Source organism: Nicotiana tabacum, chromosome 20 (assembly GCF_000715075.1).
Source record: "Nicotiana tabacum cultivar K326 chromosome 20, ASM71507v2, whole genome shotgun sequence".
NCBI lineage: Eukaryota > Viridiplantae > Streptophyta > Magnoliopsida > Solanales > Solanaceae > Nicotiana > Nicotiana tabacum.
This window is the reverse complement of record NC_134099.1, coordinates 134,783,558-134,805,753: the sequence shown is the minus strand read 5'-3', so window position 1 is coordinate 134,805,753 and position 22,196 is coordinate 134,783,558. Positions and strand designations below refer to the sequence as shown.

The 22,196-nt window shown below is 40.9% G+C and overlaps 2 protein-coding genes across 2 annotated transcripts; both read left to right on the top strand.

Moving 5' to 3' along the window:
- The first annotated feature begins 2,663 nt into the window (after positions 1 to 2,663).
- On the top strand, positions 2,664 to 3,125 carry LOC142174548 (uncharacterized). Its single transcript, XM_075240363.1, has one exon. The coding sequence runs from the start codon at positions 2,664 to 2,666 to the stop codon at positions 3,123 to 3,125; it is 462 nt and encodes a 153-aa protein (XP_075096464.1).
- Positions 3,126 to 21,069: 17,944 nt separating this feature from the next.
- On the top strand, positions 21,070 to 21,591 carry LOC142174547 (uncharacterized). Its single transcript, XM_075240362.1, has one exon. It carries the CDS (start codon positions 21,070 to 21,072, stop codon positions 21,589 to 21,591), a length of 522 nt encoding a protein of 173 aa, XP_075096463.1.
- Positions 21,592 to 22,196: the final 605 nt, after the last annotated feature.

Genomic DNA, 22,196 nt, shown 5'->3' with positions numbered 1-22,196 from the left:
CTCACGTACACAGGGCCATTATGTGTAACAATTTTTAGCAAAGTTATATTTTAAAAAATATATATAACTCAGATTCTATTTCAAATATCAGTTATGGACTCAATTTCTACTCTAAGTTTCAGTTTCAGTTTATAGTTTAGCTTATAGTTTTAGTTTTCAGCTTATTACTTGGTTGAAAATTTTTAGATGATTTAAATGATTATTCTGTATATCCGTTTTCTTTCTTATTTTTCCCAAAAGGTCTCGCTCTTCCTTTTAGGAGGTAGCCTATGAGACTTGCTGGTTATCTTTTGGTGATACTTAGCCCGTTTGTGCCTTCTACGTCGTGTGGCGGGTATTGAGGACGCAAGTAACGAGGCATGTGGCTAGATGAGATATTCTGGTTTTAGTTTACAGACTTCGTTGATTCATCCCAGCGGTATTGGACTCTTTTAAGACTATTATTTAGTTTTAAATGTTTATTTTATTTTTAGGGAATGCCCTGCAAGCTATGTATTTTCAGTTTTGTAAAATTCTAGAAGCGTGGGTTAGTATTGTGATATTTCGGGATTTATCCTTTATTGATTATTTTATCGGTCCGTTTAAGAACTACGACTTGAGTAGAATGGACATTTAAGCGCATTAGATTGTTTGCTATTAAACATGAAGAGTTGATACAACTAGCACAGGGTTCACTCAACAAGTGGTAAGGGTTGAGTGCCAATCACGTCTCACCCTAGTTGGGGGCGTGACAAGTTGGTATCAGAGGAACCAAGTTGAGGGAGTCCTAGGAAGTCATGAGTCGTGTCTAGCAGAGTCTCAATTATGGGTATGTTATGCACCATACTTATATTTGGGAGGCTTCAGGGCATGTTAGAAATTATTTTATCGTGCGTTAGAGCTAAACATTTCAGAATTCTAACACTCATTTATCTCTCGTTTCAATGAACAAGATGGTTAGAACAAGATCTACTTCATCCTCTACTGCTAACAATATTGGGATACCAGCTGCTAATCATCAAGAAGCAGCACCAGAGGTGCGGGCCACACCAATAGCACCGGCTACAGTTAGAGGACGTGGCAGAGGTAGAGGTAGAGGTCAAAATACTAGGGGTAGAGGTAGAAATGATAGAGGTAACCAGGCTCATGGTAGGGCCACTTGTCAGGCACAGGCTCTACCTCAGCGGGTTGTTAATGATCAGGTTGAAATCACACCCCCTCCCAACCCACTCAGGGAAAATCAACCACAACAGCACGATGATCGAATTGACAGAATTGTGGAATTTTTGGAGTCGCTAGCCCCTCCGGCTGGTAGTCGGGCTGCACCTGTTCATGCTCTTCCTCAGGGCCCTCATGATTCAGATAAAGAGATTATAGAAGAGGATTTTCAAGATCCACTAGAGGTACCACCACGAGTTGCCCCTGCAAATATTTCCCAGACAGTGCAGTTTCCAACAAGAAGAATTGATCCACATGCCTTTCTGAGATTGCAACCTCCTACTTATATGGTACATATAAACCAAATGAACCAATGTTATTTTTGGAAGAGATAGAGGAAATGTTTGTTTCTTTGGGTTGTATTGAAACATAAGCCACAGAGTTGATTGGGTTCCGATTGAAGAGTGTAGCAGGACAATGGTGGAAAAGTTACAAGAAGGCCAGAGATTCTACATTACCGCCCCTTACTTGGCCACATAAGTTCGAACATCTTAAACAGGGTACCATGTCAATGAGTGAATATGAGATGAAATTTACAAATTTGGCAGAGTATGCACCTAATTTGATACAAACAGAGAGAAAAAGTAGGAAGGTTCATTGAAGGCTTGAAACCATATAGGGCAAAAGATATGACTTCACATCAAGATGACAAGACTTATCTTCAGGTTGTCAATATCGCTATGCATAAGGAGGCTTTTGATAAAATCGCCAGGGAAGCTAGAGATAACAGCAAAAAGGATATAACAATAGGTAGTTATAGTGGATTTTCAGTTGGGGATAAGAACATGAATCATTCAGCTCACATTCAATCAACAGCTCACTTATCTCCTTATCTCTCCACTCAGACATGGCCAGAAGAGTAAGGGACAGGCCCCTCAGGGAAAACTTCAACTATTCATGGCCAACCCCGGTTCTCCTATCATATATGTACTTCCTGCAGCAAAAGACATCTAGGAAAATGCATTTTGGGTCAGAAAGGTTGTTTCCAATACCACGATCCAGTTCATATTAAGAGAGACTGTCTACGGCTTGGACAAGCTCCGGGGAAAACTTCAACCACTCAAGCAGCATCCACGGATAATTCTGTAGTTGCACCTCCTCCATTTCAAGCACCTAATACTCAGACTGGGCATGGTGCCAATGGAGGCGGAGCTCATGGAGGAGGCGGAGCGGCCAGATTCTACATAGTACTAGACATGCAGAATGTTGAGGCGTCTAACAGAGTTATTACAGGTATTGTCTCAGTTTGTGGTCGCCTTGCTTATGTATTAGTTGATCCTGGTTCGACTTTCTCCTATGTATCTCCTTATTTTTGTGTCTAGTTTGGAAAAGTGCCAGAAAAATTAGGGGTTTTGTTTGAGGTTTCAACACCTATTGGTGAATCTGTTAAAGTTGAGTATATATTCAGAAATTGCATTATCACAGTTCAGGGCTGAGAAATATTACCCGATTTGAACTTGTTAGATATGGTAGACTATGACATCATAGCTGGCATGGACTGGTTATCTTCTTGTCATGCCATAGTTGATTGTCGCGCGAAGACATTTAACTTCTCATTTATTGGGGAAGATCGAGTTATAATTAGAGGTGAAGTGGGTACACTTGTGAGTAAGTTTATTTCTTACCTTAAGGCTAGAAAACTAGTGAACAGAGGGTGTTTGGCGTATCTAGCACATTTGCAGGATATGAAAGCCGACTCCCCAATGCTTGAATCAGTACAGATTGTGAAAGAGTTTCCGGAGGTGTTCCCAGATGATCTCCCAAGGATACCACTAGATAGGGATATTGAGTTTGGCATAGACACATTGCTAGGAGCTCAACCAATCTCAATTCCTCCTTACAAAATGGCGCCAACTGAGCTAAATGAACTCAAGAGGCAGCAAGACCTCTTAGATAAGGGATTTATTCGACCTAGTATTTCACCCTAGGGGTGCTCCAGTATTGTTTGAGAAGAAAAAAAATGGTTCCCTACGAATGTGTATAGATTACCACCAGCTGAATAAGGTTGCTATCAAAAATAAATGTCCACGCCCAGGATAGATGACTTATTTGATCAGCTGTAGGGTGTCAGGTATTTCTCAAAAATAGTTCTAAGATCGGGATACCATCAGTTAAAAATCAGAGAAGCAAACATCCCAAAAACATCTTTTAGGACTCGGACGGTCACTATGAATTTTTGGTGATGTCCTTTGGATTGACCAATGCACCAGCAACTTTTATAGACTTAATGAATAGAGTCTTCAAGCCTTTCTTAGATACCTTTGTCATAGTATTTATTGATGATATTTTGGTTTATTCCCGTAGCCGAGAAGAGCATGAGAATCATTTGACAACAGTTCTTCAAATACTCAAGGAGCGTCAGCTTTATGCCAAATTTTCCAAATGTGAATTTTGGCTCGATACAGTTACATTTTTGGGATACGTGGTCTCGAAAGAAGGCATTAGAGTAGACCCACAGAAAATAGAAGAAGTTAAGAGTTGGCCTAGGCCGATGATCCCTACAGAGATTTGCAGTTTTCTAGGATTGGCAGTTACTACCGTCATTTTGTAGAAGGGATCTCTTTAGTAGCTGCCCCGTTGACAAAGTTAACTCAGAAAAATGTGAAGTTCCAATGGTCTGAAGCTTGTAACAAAGGTTTTCAAGAACTCAAGAATAGGTTGACTACAGCCCTAATCCTGACTCTACCTAGCCCTATAGGTAAATTTGTAATCTATTGTGATACTTCCAGAGTAGGGTTAGGATATGTTCTTATGCAGAATGACAAGGTAATTGCTTATGCTTCTATGCAGTTAAAGAATCATTAAAGATATTATCCTACCCTTGATCTTGAACTAGCGGGAGTTATTTGCTCTAAAAATATGGTGTCACTACCTTTATGGAGAACATTGTGAAATTTATACAGATCATAAAAGTTTGTAGTATATATTCAAGTAGAAAGAGTTGAATATGAGACAACACAGATGGTTGGAGTTGCTTAAAGATTATGATTGTAATATCCTTTATCATCCCGGCAAAGCGAATGTGGTTGTTGATGCTCTGAGCAGAAGATCCATTGGGAGTTTGACCAGGTTGTTTGTGGTTGAACGTCCAATAGTTAAGGAAGCCCAACAAATAGCTAACCAAAGGGTTCATCTCGATGAAGAGTATGATGGACGATTGATATCAAGTATGGGTGTTAAGTTTACTTTAGTAGAGAAAGTTAAAGCCAAACAATTTGAGGACGCTATCTTGCTTAAGCTCAAGGAATGGGTCCTCAGTGGCAAGATTAAGAATTTTGCACTTGATGAGAATGGTCTGATGAGTCTTGATGGCCGCGTATGCGTGCCTAATATGGATGATCTTCGAAGGGCACTTATGGTAGAAGCTCATAGCTCCAGATATTCAATACATCCAGGTTCTACTAAAATGTATCATGATTTGAGGGAAATTTATTGGTGGAATAATATGAAGCGAGATGTTGAAGATTGTGTATCACGGTGCCTTAACTGTCAGCAAGTAAAGGCTGACCACCAAAGGCCAGGTGGCTTAGCTCAAGTCATTGAAATACCAGAATGGAAATGGGAATGAATAAACATGGATTTTGTTGTTGTCTTGCCGCGAACGTTTAAGAAACATGACTTCATTTGGGTCATAGTAGACCGAGTCACTAAGTCAGCTCACTTTTTGCCAGTTAAAACAACCTACACAGCAACCCAGTATGCAGCATTATACGTAAAGGAGATTGTTCGATTGCGTGGTTCTCCTATGTCTATTATTTCTGACAAGGGTGCACAGTTTACTGCCAGTTCTGGCAAAGTTTTCAGGAAGGTCTCGGTACCAGAGTTAATCTAAGTATAGGTATTCACCCTCAAACGGACAGGCAAGCCGAGAGGACAATCCAGACCTTGGAAGATATGTTACGGGCATGTGTTCTCGATTTTAAAGGGAACTAGGATGATCATCTACCTTTGATTAAGTTCGAATATAATAACAATTATTAAGAGATTATTCATATGGCCCTATTCGAGGCCTTATATGGGAGGCGGTGTCGTTCGCCTATAGGGTGGTTTGAGATAGGTGAAACGAAGCTTATTGGGCCAAACATAGTACAAGATGTCTTGAAAAAGGTGAAACTTATTCAGGAACAACTTAAAACAACTCAAAGCCGACAAAAGTCATACTCAGATAATAGACGTCACGATCTTGAGTTCAAAGAGGGAGACTATGTATTTTTAAAGGTGTCTCCAATTAAGGGTATCATGAGATTTGGTATAAAAGAAAAGCTTAGCCCAAGATATATAGGGCCTTATCCAATTCTTTAAAGGATTGGTCTTGTGGCGTATCGACTAGCTTTACCTCCAAAGTTATCTTCTGTGCATCCAGTTTTTCATGTGTCCATGTTGAAACAGTATTTTCACGACCCGAGTCATTTACTTGGTAGACAGGAGATAGATGTTGATGATACTCTGTTATATGAGAAGGTCCCTGTAGCAGTAATAGACAGGCAAGTTCGTAGACTTCGAACTAAAGATGTTGCTTCGGTGAAAGTAATATGGAGTAACCATTTAGTTGAGGAAGCTACATGCGACCTAGAGGAAGCCATTAAGGAAAAGTATCCTTATTTGTTTGAGATTTCAGGTACATAATTTGTTTTAAGGTTTAAAATATTTAGATTGTAAAGTAATGTGATATCTGAACTTATAATGATGTAAAATTGCTTTAGGGGTATATCTGTGTGCCTTGATGTTGTATATTATTGGATTGAGTAGTTGGAGGTGCAAAGTGTTATTGTTCAATTGGTTGGACATGTCGAAATTTTTTGGACAACTCCAGCTACAGAGGAAACTCTACCGAAATTTTTGAAAATTTAAGAAATTAGTCAAATTTTGGCGGTCATAAGGGAAGGTGTGAATAGCGCAAGGTCTAAAATCTTTGTGTTAGACTCAAGAACGGATGCCACACAATATTAGAGGATGAACATTTTCTTAGGGGGGGAAGAATGTAAGTGCCCGGGAATATTTAGACTCTAAATACGCTGATTACTGGCCTAATGTAATGAGATATCTTTATTATAGCGATAGTAGTACGTTGTATTTGTCTAGGGGTAAATCACTGAGCTGTAAATTTTAGATCAATGTCCATAGAGAGCATATGTGCAAATTTAATAAGAAGAATGAAAGTCATTTTTCTCTAAGTGTCATTGATAGCAAATTTAGTTATTTGTTGGTTGTCTTTCTAAAGTAGTTTATGGCCACTTTTACTAAGATTTGGATTTAAGTAATATCACGTGGGCCACTAGCCAAAGGATCAAATTAAAGAGTATGGCTTATGATAATAAATTCTTTAGTCCAAGACCATGAGTCACGTAACCAGCATCCACAATAAGTGAAGCAATTGAAAAAAAGAAAAGAAAAAAAAAGAAACTTTTCTAAGGATTGGAAACAGAAGCTTAAGGAGAACGGCGTACAACTTCTATACATGTAACATCTCCCTGTTGACACAGTACACTAGGTTTCATTCATCATTAGTTCTTCCTTCTTTGCTCTTTAATTGCCTGGTATATATGGAGATAAATATTCTAGCTGTACACAAGAATTAAGGTTTAAGTTTGTATTTGGGGAAATTTTGAAATAATGAACTGATAAGGTTGAGATGAATTAACTCTGCTACAAAGAAACAGATGGCATCCATAGTACATTGGGGGAAAAAAATGTTAGAAAAGCTAAGGTATTTGGTCATGATCTCTTGTACTGGTCGTCTTAGGAAAACATATATACATGTGATGGGAAGAGAAGTAAAGAATTTTAATTAATATGATTTTCCTTGTTAGGCAATGTCAGATGTTTTGAACCAGCAAAGGTTCTTTTGTTCCTTGCCCGTGAAAGATTATTTCTTTAGCTTACTAATTATTCTATTTATCAGTATTGTGATTGTGATGGTCTCGAAATTGAATTGCTGGTCATCTTGAACTTACAATTGGATCGAAAGGCAAATTGAGGTGAGTTGAGGTTACTTTCCTAGTAGGGAATTTCATGCTCCATATGTTAGATAAAATTAAGCCATGTCTTCTCGTGTTCCAATACTCAGTTCACTTATTCTTATTCAGTACGACATTATATGTGGCATGAATACATGCTTATGTGTATTACCAATTGTTATGTGCCTTTATTTGTGATATTCATATTCAGTTAAGTATTTAGTTTCAACATTAATTTATGCATCAATGTGATCATATTCGGTAAGGAGAAGTGGCCAACCTCCCCTAGCGTGAGTTCCATGATGCCAGGGTTATCAACCCCACGCTCGCAGGTGCCCACTTTTTGTTGGGGAGATAGGTCGACACTCCCCCGTACTTGTTCCTAGATGCTCACGTACGCAGGGCCATTATTCTTAAGATATACTATATATACATCTTAAGATATATATATATATATATATATATATATATATATATATATCAGTTTCTATTTCAGATATCAGTTATGGACTCAATTTCTACTTTAAGTTTCAGTTTCAGCTTACAGTTTAGCTTATAGTTTCAGTTTTCAGCTTACTACTTGGTTGAAAAATTTTGCATGATTTAAATGATTATTCCGTATATCTGTTTTCTTTCTTATTTTTTCCAAAAGGTCTCGCTCCTCCTTTTAGGAGGTAGCCTATGAGACTTACTAGATATCCTTTGGTGATACTTAGCCCGTTTGTGCCTGCTACGTCGTGTGATAGGTATTGAGGACGCATGTACGTGCCTATAGGAGATATTCCGGATTTCTTTTACAGACTCCGTTAATTCATCCCAGCGGTAGTGGACTATTTTCAGACTATTATTTAGTTTTAGATGTTTATTTTATTTTCAGGGAATGCCCTGCAGGCTATGTATTTTCAGTTTTGTCAAATTCTAGAGGCTCATGACTTGTTGGTGGGTCAGTATTATGATATTTTGGGATTTATTCTTTACTGATTATTTTATCGGTCCGTTTAAGAACTGCGACTTGAGCATAATGGACATTTAAGCGCATTAGGTTGTTTGCTATTGAACCTGAAGAGTTGATACAACTAGCATTGGGTTCACTCAACAAGTGGTAAGGGTTGAGTGCCAATCACGTCCCACCCCAGTTGGGGCATGACAAGTTGGCATCAAAGCAGCCAGGTTTTGTGTCTAGCAGAGCTTCAATTATGGGTATGTTGTGCATCATACTTATATTTGGGAGGCTGTAGGGCATGTTAGAAATTATTTTATGTGACTCTCATTTCGTGCGTTAGAGCTAAACATTTAAGAATTCTAACACTCATTTATCTCTCGTTTCAGTGAACAAGATAGTTAGAACAAGATCTACTTCCTCCTCTGCTGCTAACTGTCATGCCCCAAAATCCGAGGAGCGCGATCGGCGCTCAATCGAGTGAACCCAACCGAGCAAGCCTGTTAGACCTCATTCTACCCAAACTAACTCATGAATAAATTGGAGATGGACTCCATTAATCAAATTCTATAAACATATCAGTAACGATTTCCATTTCATTTTCATTAGCAACTTCATTCGCCATATTAAAAGTATTACAAGTTTTATATATTATTGCCAAACATCAATATTTCTATTTTAAATTCCCATGCCAGACACTACCCACAACCTGTCTACGGAGCCTCTAAATACAACTGAAGAATAATACGGAAATGTCGGCAACAAGGCTCCAACTATACCTTACACAAATACCAAAATAAGATTCCGGGAAGAAAAGCGGCATGAGCCATGCATGGACACGAGAGGAAAGGGGCTCACCAATATAGCTGACGGAAAGTGGAGGAGGTGCTACTGCCGGTGGACTGGAGTACCTGCTTTAGAACCACCTACAATCATAACACGAATGTAGCGCCCTCGGCAAAAGGGATATCAGTACATTTGAATTGTACTGGTATGTATGTACAAACTTTACCCCAAGTAAAATCAAACAATACACAAGTAACAAACAGTAATAGAATCAACAATCAAATGCACAAGAAAGGAACAACCAAAGCCAAACAAGTTTCACAATCTCTCCTTTTCCCTTTTCAACATTATTTCATCAAATCAACGATTTCACAACTTTCACATTAAAAAGAACTATCAAGCAAGTACAAGTAAGTCACGTGAGTACATCAAATATGCAATTCATGCAATCCTTCATATAATTTCCAAAACTCAGTTTGGGGCATCTCTTTCGTATGTTCATCACTGTTCTCAATGCCACCGCTATCTTAAGCGGAGTCCGATCACGACCCGACCGGCTAGGTCACCTCATTAGAGGCATATATCTCAATCAATATTTCATTTCCCTTATCCGGAATTGAATATCAGCACATTACCACCATGTGTGCGGCATGGTGTCCGATCTCGACCCAATCGGCTAGGTCGCCCTATCTAGGCATTATCACTTTCTCATTAGTCATCACGTCAGAATCTTTATTTCACATATATCATATCAATCCCGGGGCACTCAAGGCCACCATTATCACCTCGTTTTCCATTTTTAATATTCATCTTACAAGTTTTTATCATAGACATATATGTAAATTCAAGTTGCAATCACAGGTAAGTGAGCACATAGCTAGTATGAATAATTCTCCGTTTCGATCTTGGCTTGCAGCCTAAGCATTTCAACGCATAATTGTATTCTTCATACTTCTCTAATTATCAAGAATGGTATATTACTCACATTGAGGCACAACCTTCACGTATATGTGTAGATAATTGCAAATCAATTAATGCTTAATAACAATCAATATACTAACCAATTCAGCTCTTACCACACTTTCGTAAATGCCAACGGAGCTCAATTTCTAATAAAAGGGGGTTTTAGCCATACATACCTCGTTTAAGCTTTCCTTAAGTTACTACAACGTTCCGGAAATTCTAGCAATTCCAATCTAGTTTGATACATAAAAAAAATTGAACACAAATTAGAAAGGTATTCATGGTTTCAGCTCATTTGAGCATTTTATCAAATACTAGTTGAGCATCTTAATCTCAAATCTCTTTTTCAAGGTTTTCCTTCATTCCCCAACCAAATCTTTACTTATTTATGTTAAACAATATCCCAATAAACCTAAGTTGTATATGCATGTATACACAATACTAATACACCCAAGAATCATACCTCAATAACCCATCTTATACTCCAAACTTGAAATTAAAACCTAGGGTATAGAATCTTACCTTTTAGATGAAGAACTTGTGATTGGGTTCTTTGATTCTTGAAGATTGATGCAAGATTTGAATGATTTAAATGTTGGGTTCCTCCTTCTTTCTCTAAAATGCTCTCACCTCTCTCTAAAATCAGTAGAAAATGACCCCAAATGAAACCCTAAAGGTTATATATTAAAATGGGGTCGGGTTATAAAAATTAGAAAATTAACCCTCCGATGTCAAGTGTGCAATCGCAGAATCCACCGCAGAATGGGTATGTGGGCCGTAGATTCGTCGCAGAACTCGTTGCCCAGAATTAGGCTGTTCTGCTTCATTCTGCGACCGTTCTGCAATCGCAGAATGGTTTTGCAGTCCGCAGAGTTAAATCTGCGATCGCAGATTTCACCGTAGAATTGCATTTTTCGAGCCTTTGGTAATTTGATCATAACTTTGTGTAGGAATGTCCAAATGACGAACGGTTTGAAGCGTTGGAAACTTGACTCGAAGAGATTTCATATTATAGGTTGTTCATAACATAAACCTTATATATACTTAGATAGGCTTATTCAAAGTGGTGGCTTGTGCGAACTCATTTGAAATCTTAGCCTATTATGAACTCTTTCCAATTTTCCTTAGACTTGGATATTCTTAAGACAGCCTTCAGGACCAAATATGGTCATTATGAGTTCCTTGTTATGTCTTTTAGGCTGACCAATGCCTCGGCAGCATTCATGCATTTGATGAACAGCGTGTTTCGGCCCTATCTTGACCCGTTCGTGATTGTTTTCATTGATGATATCCTGGTGTACTCGCGTAGTCAGTAGGAGCACATGGAGCATTTGAGAGTTGTGTTGTAGAGGTTGAGGGAGGAGAAGCTTTATGCAAAGTTCTCCAAATGTGAGTTTTGGCTTAGTTCAGTAGCTTTCTTGGGGCACGTGGTGTCCAGTAAGGTTATTCAGGTTGACCCGAAGAAGATAGAGGCGATTCAGAGTTGGCCCAGACCATCCTCGGCTACATATATTCACAACTTTCTTGGTATGACGGGCTATTACCGTCGGTTCGTTCAGGGATTTTCATCTATAGCATTGCCCTTGACCAAGTTGACTCAGAAGGGTGCTCCATTCATGTGGTCGGACAAGTGTGAGGTGAGCTTTCAGAAGCTCAAAACTGCTTTGACTACAGCTCCAGTGTTAGTGTTGCCATCAACTTCAGGTTCTTATACCATGTATTATGATGTTTCGAAAGTTTGTATTGGGTATGTGTTGTTGCAGGAGGGTCGAGTGATTGCTTATGATTTTTGTCAGCTGAAGCCCCATGAGAAGAACTACCCCATGAGTTGAATAGTAACCTTATTCAGCTGGCAGTAATCTATACACATTCGTAGGGAACCATCTTTTTCTTCACGAACAACAGTGGAGCAACCCAGGGTGAAACACTAGGTCGAATAAAACCATTATCTAAGAGGTCTTGTAACTGCCTCTTGAGTTCATTTAGCTCAGCTGGAGCCATTCTGTAAGGAGAAATCGAGATTGGTTGAGTTCCTAGCAATGTGTCTATGCCAAACTAAATCTCCCTACCTGGTGGTATCCTTAGGAGATTATCTGGGAATATATCCGAAAACTCTTTCACAATATGTATTGATTCAAGCATTGGGGAGTCGGCTTTCATATCCCGCACATGTGCTAGACACGCCAAACACCCACCGCTCACTAGTTTTCTAGCCTTAAGGTAAGAAATAAACTTACCCACAGGTGTACCCACTTCACCTCTAATTATAATTGGATCTTCCCCAATAAATGAGAAGTTAATTGTCTTCGCGTGGCAATCAACTGTGGCATGACAAGAAGATAACTAGTCCATGCCAGCTATGATGTCAAAGTCTACCATATCTAACAAGTTCAAATCGGCTAATGTTTCTCGGCCCTGAACTGTGATAATGCAATTTCTTAATATATACTCAACTTTAACAAATTCCCCTATAGGTCTGGAAACCTCAAACGAAACCTCTAATTTTTCTGGCACTTTTCCAAACTCGACACAAAAATAAGGAGACACATAGGAGAAAGTTGAACCAGGATCAATTAATACATAAGCAAGGCGACCACAAACTGAGAGAATACCTATAATAACTCTGTTAGACCCCTCAGCATTCTGCATGTCTAGTACTGCATAGAATCTGGCTGCTCTGCCTCCTCCATGAGCTCCGCCTCCTTTGGCACCACACCCAATTTGAGTATTAGGTGCTCGAACTGGAGGACTGCAACTATAGAATTACCCGTGGATGCTGCCTGAGTGGTTGGAGATTTCCCTGGAGCTTGTCCAAGCGGTGAACAGTCTCTCTTAATATAACTTGGCTCGTGGCAGTAGAAACAACCTTTCTGACCCAAAGGGCGTTTTCCTGGATGTCTTTTGCTGCACGAAGGACATATAGGATAGGAGAACCGGGGTTGGCCTTGACTAGTTGAACTTTTCCCCTGAGGAGCCTGATGCTTACTCTGCTAGCCATGTCTGAGTGGAGCTGGATAAGGAGATGAGTGAGTTGTTGATTGAATGTGAGCTAAATGATTCATGTTCTTACCCCCAACTAAAAATTCCACTATAACTACCTATTGTTCTAGCCTTTTTGCTGTTATCCCTAGCTTTCATGGTGATTTTATCAAAAGCCTCCTTATGCGTAGCAATATTGACAACCTGAAGATAAGACTTGTCATCTTGATGTGAAGTCATATCATTTGCCATATGTGGATTCAAGCCTTCAATGAACCTTCCTACTTTTTCTCTCTCTGTCAGTATCAAATTAGGTGCATACTCTGCCAAATTTATAAATTCCATCTCATATTCAGTCACTGACATGGTACCCTATCTAAGATGTTCGAACTGACATCGGAGCTAATCCATCTGACTGCTAGGCAAAAACTTGGCCTTGAAAGCTTCTTTGAACTGTGGCCAAGAAAGGGGCGGTAATGTAGAATCTCTGGCCTTCTTGTAACCTTTCCACCATTATCTGCTACACTCTTCAATCGGAACCCAATCAACTCTGTGGCTTGTGTTTCAATACAACCCAAAGAAATAAACATTTCCTATATCTCTTACAAAAATAACATTGGTTCATTTGGTTTATCTGTACCATTATAAGTAGGAGGTTGCAATCTCAGAAAGGCATGTGGATCAATTCTTCTTGTTGGAAACTGCACTGGCTGGGAAATATTTGCAGGGGAAACTGGTGGTGGTACCTCTAGTGGAGCTTGAAAATTGTCTTCTATAATCTCTTTATCTGAATCATGAAAGTCCTGAGGAAGAGCATGAACAGGTGCAACCCGACTACCAACCGGAGGGGCTAGCGACTCCAAAAATTCCAAAATTCTGTCAATTCGATCATCGTGCTGTTGTGGATGATTTTCCCTGAGTGGGTTGATAGGGGGTGTGATTTCAAAATGATCATTAACAACCCGCTAAGGTGGAGCCTGTGCCTGACTAGTGGCCCTACAATGAGCCTGGTTACCTCTAGCATTTCCACCTCTACCCCTAGTATTTTGACCTCTACCTCTACCTCTGCCATGTCCTCTAATTGTAGCTAGTGCTATTGGTGCGACCCGCACCTCTGGTGCTGCTTCTTGATGATTAGCAGCTGGTATCCCAATATTGTTAGTGTAAGGCCCTGGAAAATTTCGCTAAGCAACCTAGGATTTTATGGTGCCATGTAGGCTTATTAAACTATTTTATGTGTTATTAACATGGTGGGCATCAATTGGATTTGGTAAATATGTGTACAAGTCTTATGGTAAGTAATTTGGGGTCCAAGGAACCTGATCTTCAACTGGTGATAACCTGAACAGGGATCAATCTTGAAGAACACCCTCGTTCCATGAAGCTGGTCGAATAAATCATCAATGCGAGGCAGAGGATACTTGTTCTTAATTGTAATGTTGTTCAACTGCTTGTAATCAATGCAAATCCTCATCGTGCCATCCTTTTTATTCACAAATAGAACACGAGCACCCCACGACAAAACGCTAGGCCGAATAAACCCCTTATCAAAGAGTTCCTGAAGCTGCTCCTTCAACTCTTTCAGCTCCGCTTGTGCCATACGATATGGTGGAATAGAAATGGGTTGAGTGCCGGCACCAGGTCAATACCAAAATCAATATCCCTATCCAGTGGCATGACCGGTAGGTCTGCAGGAAACACATTGGGAAAATCCCTCACAACTGGAATAGAATCAATGCTGGGAGTCTCTGTGCTAACATCCCTCACAAATGCTAAGTATGAAAGACAACCCTTCCTAACCATCCGCTGGGCTTTCAGAAATGAAATCACCCTACTAGGAACATAATCGGTCGAACCTCGCCACTCAATCCGTGGCAACCCTGGCATAGCCAATGTCACTGTCTTAGCATGATAGTCCAGAATAGCATGACACAGATATAACCAGTCCACGCCCAATATCTCATCAAAGTCAACCATACTAAGCAGCAAGAGATCCACTCGGGTATTTAAATCGCTAATAGTCACTACACATGACCGATATACACGGTCCACAACAATGGTATCGCCCACCGAAGTAGATACATGAATAGATGATACAAGAGACTCGTGGGGCATATCCAAATAATGGGCAAAATATGATGGCACATAAGAAAAGGTGGAACCAGGATCAAATAATACAGAGGCATCTCCGTGGCAGACCGAGATAATACCTGTAATCACAGCATCTGAAGCAATAACATCTGGTCTAGCTGGGAGGGCATAGAAATGGGCCTGACCACTACCTGATCGACCTCCCCCTCTAGGGAGACCCCTAGCTGACTGACCTCTACCCCGAGCTGAGTGAGCGGGTGGGGAAGTAACTAGTGCTGAAGCCGAAGGCTGACTCCTCTGCTGGGATGAACCACCCGTAAGATAGGGACAGAACCTCTTGATGTGACCCAATTCTCCACACTCAAAACAACCCCTCGCAGCAAGTCGCGGTAGTTATTGAAGGGAGCCCTGAGAATTGGGAGGTCCACTAGAAGCACCAGACATAGATAAGCCCTGAACTGATGGTGCCTTGAGTCGAACTTTGAGCTGGAAGGGCACTGAGAGATGAGTGACCCTGATGTGAACTGTGAGAACTATGGCCAGATGACCCACCACGGTGACCTGAATGGGCTGGTTGAGCATGTCTGAATGAATGACCTCTGTCGTGCTGAAACTGGCCTCCCGAAGAAGGACCCCCAAAACTACCAGATCCTCGAGGCCTCTTGGCCTCCATCTTCTCTCACTCCTAGAGACGAACTGACTCAATCATTCTAGCAATGTCAACCACCCTTTCATAAGAAGCACCAGATACTCTCTCTGGTCAGAATAATTCGTAGCTGATAGTTGAGACCATCAACAAACCTCTTGATCCTCTCCATATCTATGGGAACTAGCCAGATAGCATGACGGGCCAACTCAGAGAACCTCATCTCATACTGCGATACGGTCATATCTCCCTAACGTAGCTGCTCAAACTGCCTGCGCAGCTCCTCCCTATGGGAATGTGGTACATACTTCTCTAAGAAGAGAATGGATAATTGATGCAAAGTAAGGGGCGGTGCACCATCAGGCCTACGCCTCTCATAAACCTCTCACCAAGTGAAGGCAGCTCCAGAAAACTAAAAAAGTAGTAAATAAGACCCTACTAGTCTCCAGAATACCCGATGTACGCAACATCCTCTAACACTTATCTAAGAAACCCTGGGCGTCCTCGCCCTCTGCACCACTGAAAGTTGGAGGCTGAAGTCTATCAAACCTCTCCAATCGACACTGCTCGTCATCAGGCATAACTGGAACCACAAAATCCTGAGTAGGTGCAACCGGCTGGGCTAGTGGTGCCTTTGGTATTTGGAGTCCCTGGACAACCTGCTCGAGTGTAAAGACGGCGGGAGTCTGAGTGCCTCCCCCGACCTAAGAAATAGTTGTTGTAGTAGAAACTGTGACTGTCTGAGCAAGATCGGTGCACACAATCAGAATCTGAGCCAAAGTCTTCTAGAGACCCGAAATAATAATAGGCACAGTCGGTGTTTGAGCTGGTACTACTGGAGCATCCCCCGCGGAAGCCTGATCATGAACTGGGGCAGCGGGTGGATCTGCATGTGCTGCCCTAGCTGCTGTACGGGCCACACCCTGCCCCTACCACGGCCTCGACCGCTTCCTCGGCCCCTAGTGGCCCCAGCTGGTGGTACTGGTGGTCGTCCATCCTGACCAGTAGCACGTGTCCTCACCATCTGTGAGAGAATAGAATAACAAAAATTTAGTACTCAGATCAACAGATTCACACGACAAGAATTCAAGAATATGAAGTTTTCCTAAAGGTTCTGTAGCCTCCCAAGGACCAATCCGCGAGACTCTACTAAACTTGCTCATGACTCGTGAGACCTATATAACCTAGGCTTTGATACCAACATGTCACGACCCAAAATCTAACCATGTCGTGGTGGCGCCTATCGTGATACTAGGCCAACCACTTATTTCCAAATACACCATTTTTTCAAATTAATACTTAAGTAAAATCATAATTTTGAACAGAGGTTCAATAAGATAAAAGTAGTAATAAAAATCCAATAGAAGAAACACAATCCCGATCTCGGGTGTCACTAAGTCATGAGCCAAAACCTAATATGACTATTCGAAATAACATGATCAACACGGTATGAGAATATTAAAAACATATAAACTAAAGGGAGATAAGGGAAAGAGAAGGCGGAACTGCAGTTGCCAAGCAGATACCTCGCAATCTCCAAGTGAAAGTCCGCACAATATAATCAACAGCCGCTACCGTGCCCCGAGATACCTGGATCTGCACATAGGGGTGCAGGGGGTAACGTGAGTACACCAACTCAGTTAGTAACAAGTCCAAACTATGTACTGACGGTAGTGACGAACCAAACGTCAACAGGTTGCAACAGTTAATTGTACCGAAATATAGGCATGCTTACAGTTCAAGTAAAGTTCAATAGTATTTAAATGCAACTGACAGCATGAAGTTCTCAGGGATTTTACATCTACAAATGCACAACTAGTATGATCAATGTGCTATGAACCTCCACTCACAAGTACCTAACCCCTTGGTACTGTATATGGCCATCCGGCCCAGAGAAGATCCATCCCGGAATATACATCATTGTCGGCAGTCATCCACTATCGAGGACCCAGGCCAGTCTAGCCTCACAGAGAAGATCCATCTCCCGGTATAATACTTCAGACAAGATCTATGTCCAGAGATGATCCATCTCTAAATATCATCATCTGGGCTCACTAGGGGTGTAAAGACTCCGGAGGGGCTTCTCTCATTAGCCCAAGCGCTATAATAAAGCCAACGAAGGGTATGATCAATATCTCGCTACGGCATACAGCCCGATCCCATACTGTCAATCAATATCAGGCTCTCGGCCTCACTCAGTCAATACTCTCCAGTCTTACACACACGGGGGCTAAAAATGTCATGATACAAGCCCGAACAAGGATATGATATGTCAAATAACAAAAATCGAGACAGAGGCATGATATAATATGCATGAACATGACTGAGTATAGATTATAAATGAAACTAATGACATGACAGCAAGAAATGACCTCTCGGGTCTCAACAGTGTTGGCGTGAAGCCTTAACATGATAATTAACATGAATTGCAGCTAATTAGCTTAAGCACATAATTTACAACACAAATATCATCACAAAGGAGTCACTAAGCAGTGCCATGGAATGATCCAGGCCGCATTTTCTCATGGTGCATGCCCACACGCCCGTCACTTGGCATTGCGTCACTTCAATAGAAATCATATAACACACAGTTCGGGGCTTCGAACCCTTAGAACCAAATTTGGAAGCGTTACTTACCTTAAGACAAGCCAAACTCTAGCCCGCGACACCTTTTCCTCTCGATTTGGCCTCCAAATGCCCCGAATATAACCAAAATCATTATATAACCATCAAAATATGCTAAGGGAACAAAGCCCATACAAAAATAATCAAATTACAACACAAATTCCGAAATTGACCAAACCCGACCCCCGGGCCCACATCTCGGAATCCAACAAAATTTACATCAACGGAATCATTATTCCCCCATGAGTTCATTCATATCAAAAGTATCCAAATCCACCCACAAATGACCTCTCAAATCCCTAATTTAGTCTCCAATTTTCCAATCCCTAGCCCCCAATTTGCTACTGATTTTCCCATAGATTTTAAGCTTACAACCTTAAAAATCATCATAAAAACGAGTTTAGGGACCAAAGACCTTACCTCTAAGAAACCCTCTTGAATTCTCCCTTCAATTAGCTCTCCAAAGCTTTTTCCCGTTTGGAATGTTATGAAAATTAACTCAAATTTGCGAAGGGTGAAATATATATGTTTTGACCCAGCAAAACCGCATGTGCGGTCCAATTCCCACACCTACTGGACCGCTTCTGCGCATAATCAACCGCTTCTGCGGTTTCTCATTTAATCCCCTTATCCGCACCTGCGACCCAAGCTCCACATCTGCGGGCTCGCAGGTGCAGCACACCTTCTGCATCTGCGGCTTCTCCCTTCTTCGCCTGTGGCTGCATCTGCGGCTTCCTAACCACAGGTGCGGGTATGACAGTAGAATCAGCAGCTGAAGCTGCTCCAATAATTTCCCAAATTCCCCGTCAACCATCCGAAATCACCCCGAGGCCCCCGGGACCTCAACAAAAAGTTTAAACAAGTAATATACCACCTTCCAAACTTTTACAAAGCTGCAAAACACCTCAAACAACATCAAATCAACCAAATAACATCGGATTCAAGCCTAAGGTTCCAAAATCTCCTGAATTTCGCTTTTGATCAAAAAGTCTATCAAACCACCTCCGAATGACCTGAAATTTTGCACACATATCACAAATAGCACAACGGACCTACTCCAACTTTGGGAATTCCATTCCGACCCCTATATCGAAATCTCACCTATCAAACGGAAAATGCCAAAATTCCACTTTCATCAATTCAAGCCTAAGTCTTAATCGGACCTCCAAAATACATTCTGATCACGTTCCTAAGTCTCAAATCACCTCTCAGATCTATCCGAACCATCGTAATTCACATTTGCCCCTTTTTCACATAAGTCAACATCCAGTTGACTTTTCCAACTTAAGCTTACTCACAAGAGACTAAGTGTCTCATTCCTTTTCGAACCCGAACTAACCAACTCGATAACACATAATATAGTTGAACAAGATGATGAGAAGCATAAAATGGGGAAAATAAAGTGGTAACTCATAAAATGACCGGTCAGGTCATTACAGGCATGGACTGGTTATCTTCTTGTCATGCATAGTTGATTGCCACGCGAAGACAGTTAAATTTTCATTTATTGGGGAAGATCTAGTTATAACTAAAGGTGAAGTGGGTACACTTGTGGGTAAGTTTATCTCTTACCTTAAGGCTAGAAAACTAGTGAGCAGCGGGTGTTTGGCATATCTAGCACATGTGTGGGATATGAAAGCCGACTCCCCAATGCTTGAATCAGTACAGATTGTGAAAGAGTGTCCATAGGTGTTACTAGATGATTTCCTAGGGTACCACCAGATAGGGAGATTGAGTTTGGCATAGACACATTGCCAGGAACTAAACCAACTCGATTCCTCCTTACAGAATGGCTCCAGCTAAGCTAAATGAACTCAAGAGGCAGTTACAAGACCTCTTAAATAAGGGTTTTATTCGACCTAGTGTTTCACCCTGGGGTGCTCCAGTATTGTTCGTGAAGAAAAATGATGGTTCCCTACGAATGTGTATAGATTACCACCAGTTGAATAAGGTTACTATCAAAATAAAATATCCACTGCCCAGGATAGATAACTTATTTGATTAGCTACAGGGTGCCAGGTATTTCTCAAAAATAGATCCATCAGTCAAAAATAAGAGAAGCAAACATCCCGAAAATAGTTTTTAGGACTCGTTACGGTCACTATGAACTTTTGGTGATATCCTTTAGGTTAACTAATGCCCCAGCAACTTTTATGGACTTAATGAGCAGAGTCTTCAAGCCTTTCTTAGATACCTTTGTCATAGTATTTATTGATGAAATTTGGTTTATTCCCGTAGCCGAGAAGAGCATACGAATCATTTGAGTACAATTCTTCAAATACTCAAGGAGCGTCAATTTTATGCCAAATTTTCTAATATGAATTTTGGCTCGATACAGTTACATTTTTGGGACATGTGATCTCGAAAGAAGGCATTAGAGTATACCCATAGAAAATAGAAGCAGTTAAGAGTTGGCCTAGGTCGACGACCCCTACAAAGATTCGTAGTTTTCTAGGATTGGCATGTTAGTACCGTCGTTTTGTAGAAGGGTTCTCTTCAGTAGCTGCCCCGTTGACAAAGTTAACTCAGAAATATGTGAAGTTCCAATGGTCTGAAGCTTGTGAGAAAAGTTTACAAGAACTAAAGAATAGGTTGACTACGACCCCCAATCCTGACTCTACCCAGCTCTATAGGTAAATTCGTGATCTATTGTGATGCTTCCAGAGTAGGGTTAGGATGTGTTCTTATGCAGAATGACAAGGTAATTGCTTATGTTTCTAGGCAGTTAAAGAATCATCAAAAAAAATTATCATACCCACGATCTTGAACTAGCGGCAATTATTTTTGCTCTAAAAATATGGCGTCACTACCTTTATGGAGAACATTGTGATATTTATATAGATCACAAAAGTTTGCAGTATATATTCAAGTAGAAAGAGTTGAATATGAGACAACGCGGGTGGTTGGAGTTGCTTAAAGATTATGATTGTAATATCCTTTATTATCCCGGCAAAGCAAATGTGATTGATGATGCTCTGAGCAGAAGATCCATGGGGAGTTTTACCAGGTTGTCTGTGGTTAAACGTCCAATAGTTAAGGAAGCCCAACAAATAGCTAGCAAAAGGGTTCGTCTCGATGAGGAGTATGATGGAAGGTTGATAGCAAATATGGGTGCTAAGTCTACTTTAGTAGAGCAAGTTGAAGCCAAACAATTTGAGGACGCTAGCTTGCTTAAGCTCAAGGAAGGGGTCCTCAGTGGCAAGATTAAGAATTTTGCACTTGATGAGAATGGTGTGATGAGACTTAATGGCCGCGTATGTGTGCCTAATATGGATGATCTTCGAAGGGCAATTATGGTTGAAGCTCATAGTTCCAGATATTCAATACATCTAGGTTCTACTAAAATGTATCATGATTTGAGGGAAATTTATTGGTGGAATAATATGAAGCGATATATTGCAGATTAGTGCCTTAAATGTCAGCAAGTAAAAGCTGAACACTAGAGGCCAGGTGGCTTAGCTCAAGTCATTGAAATACCATAATGGAAATGGGAACGAAGAAACATGGATTTTGTGGTTGGCTTACCGCGAACTTTAAAGAAACATGACTCCATTTGGGTCATAGTAGACCGACTCACTAAGTCAGCTCACTTTTTGGCAGTCAAAACAACTACACGGCACCCCAGTATGCAGTATTATACATAAAGGAGATTGTTCGGCTGCACGGTTCTCCTATGTCTATTATTTCTGACAGGGGTGCACAATTTACTGCCTAGTTCTAGCAGAGTTTTCAGGAAGGTCTCGGTACCCGAGTTAATCTAAGTACAACTTTTCACCCTCAAATGGACGGGCAAGCCGAGAGGACAATCTAGGCCTTGGAAGATATGTTATGGGCAGGTGTTCTCGATTTTAAAGGGAACTGGGATGATCATCTACCTTTGATTGAGTTCGCATATAATAACAGTTATCAAGCAAGTATTCAGATGGCCCTATTCGGGGCCTTATATGAGAGGCGATGTCATTCGCTTGTAGGGTGGTTTGAGATAGGTGAAACGAAGCTTATTGGGCCAAAC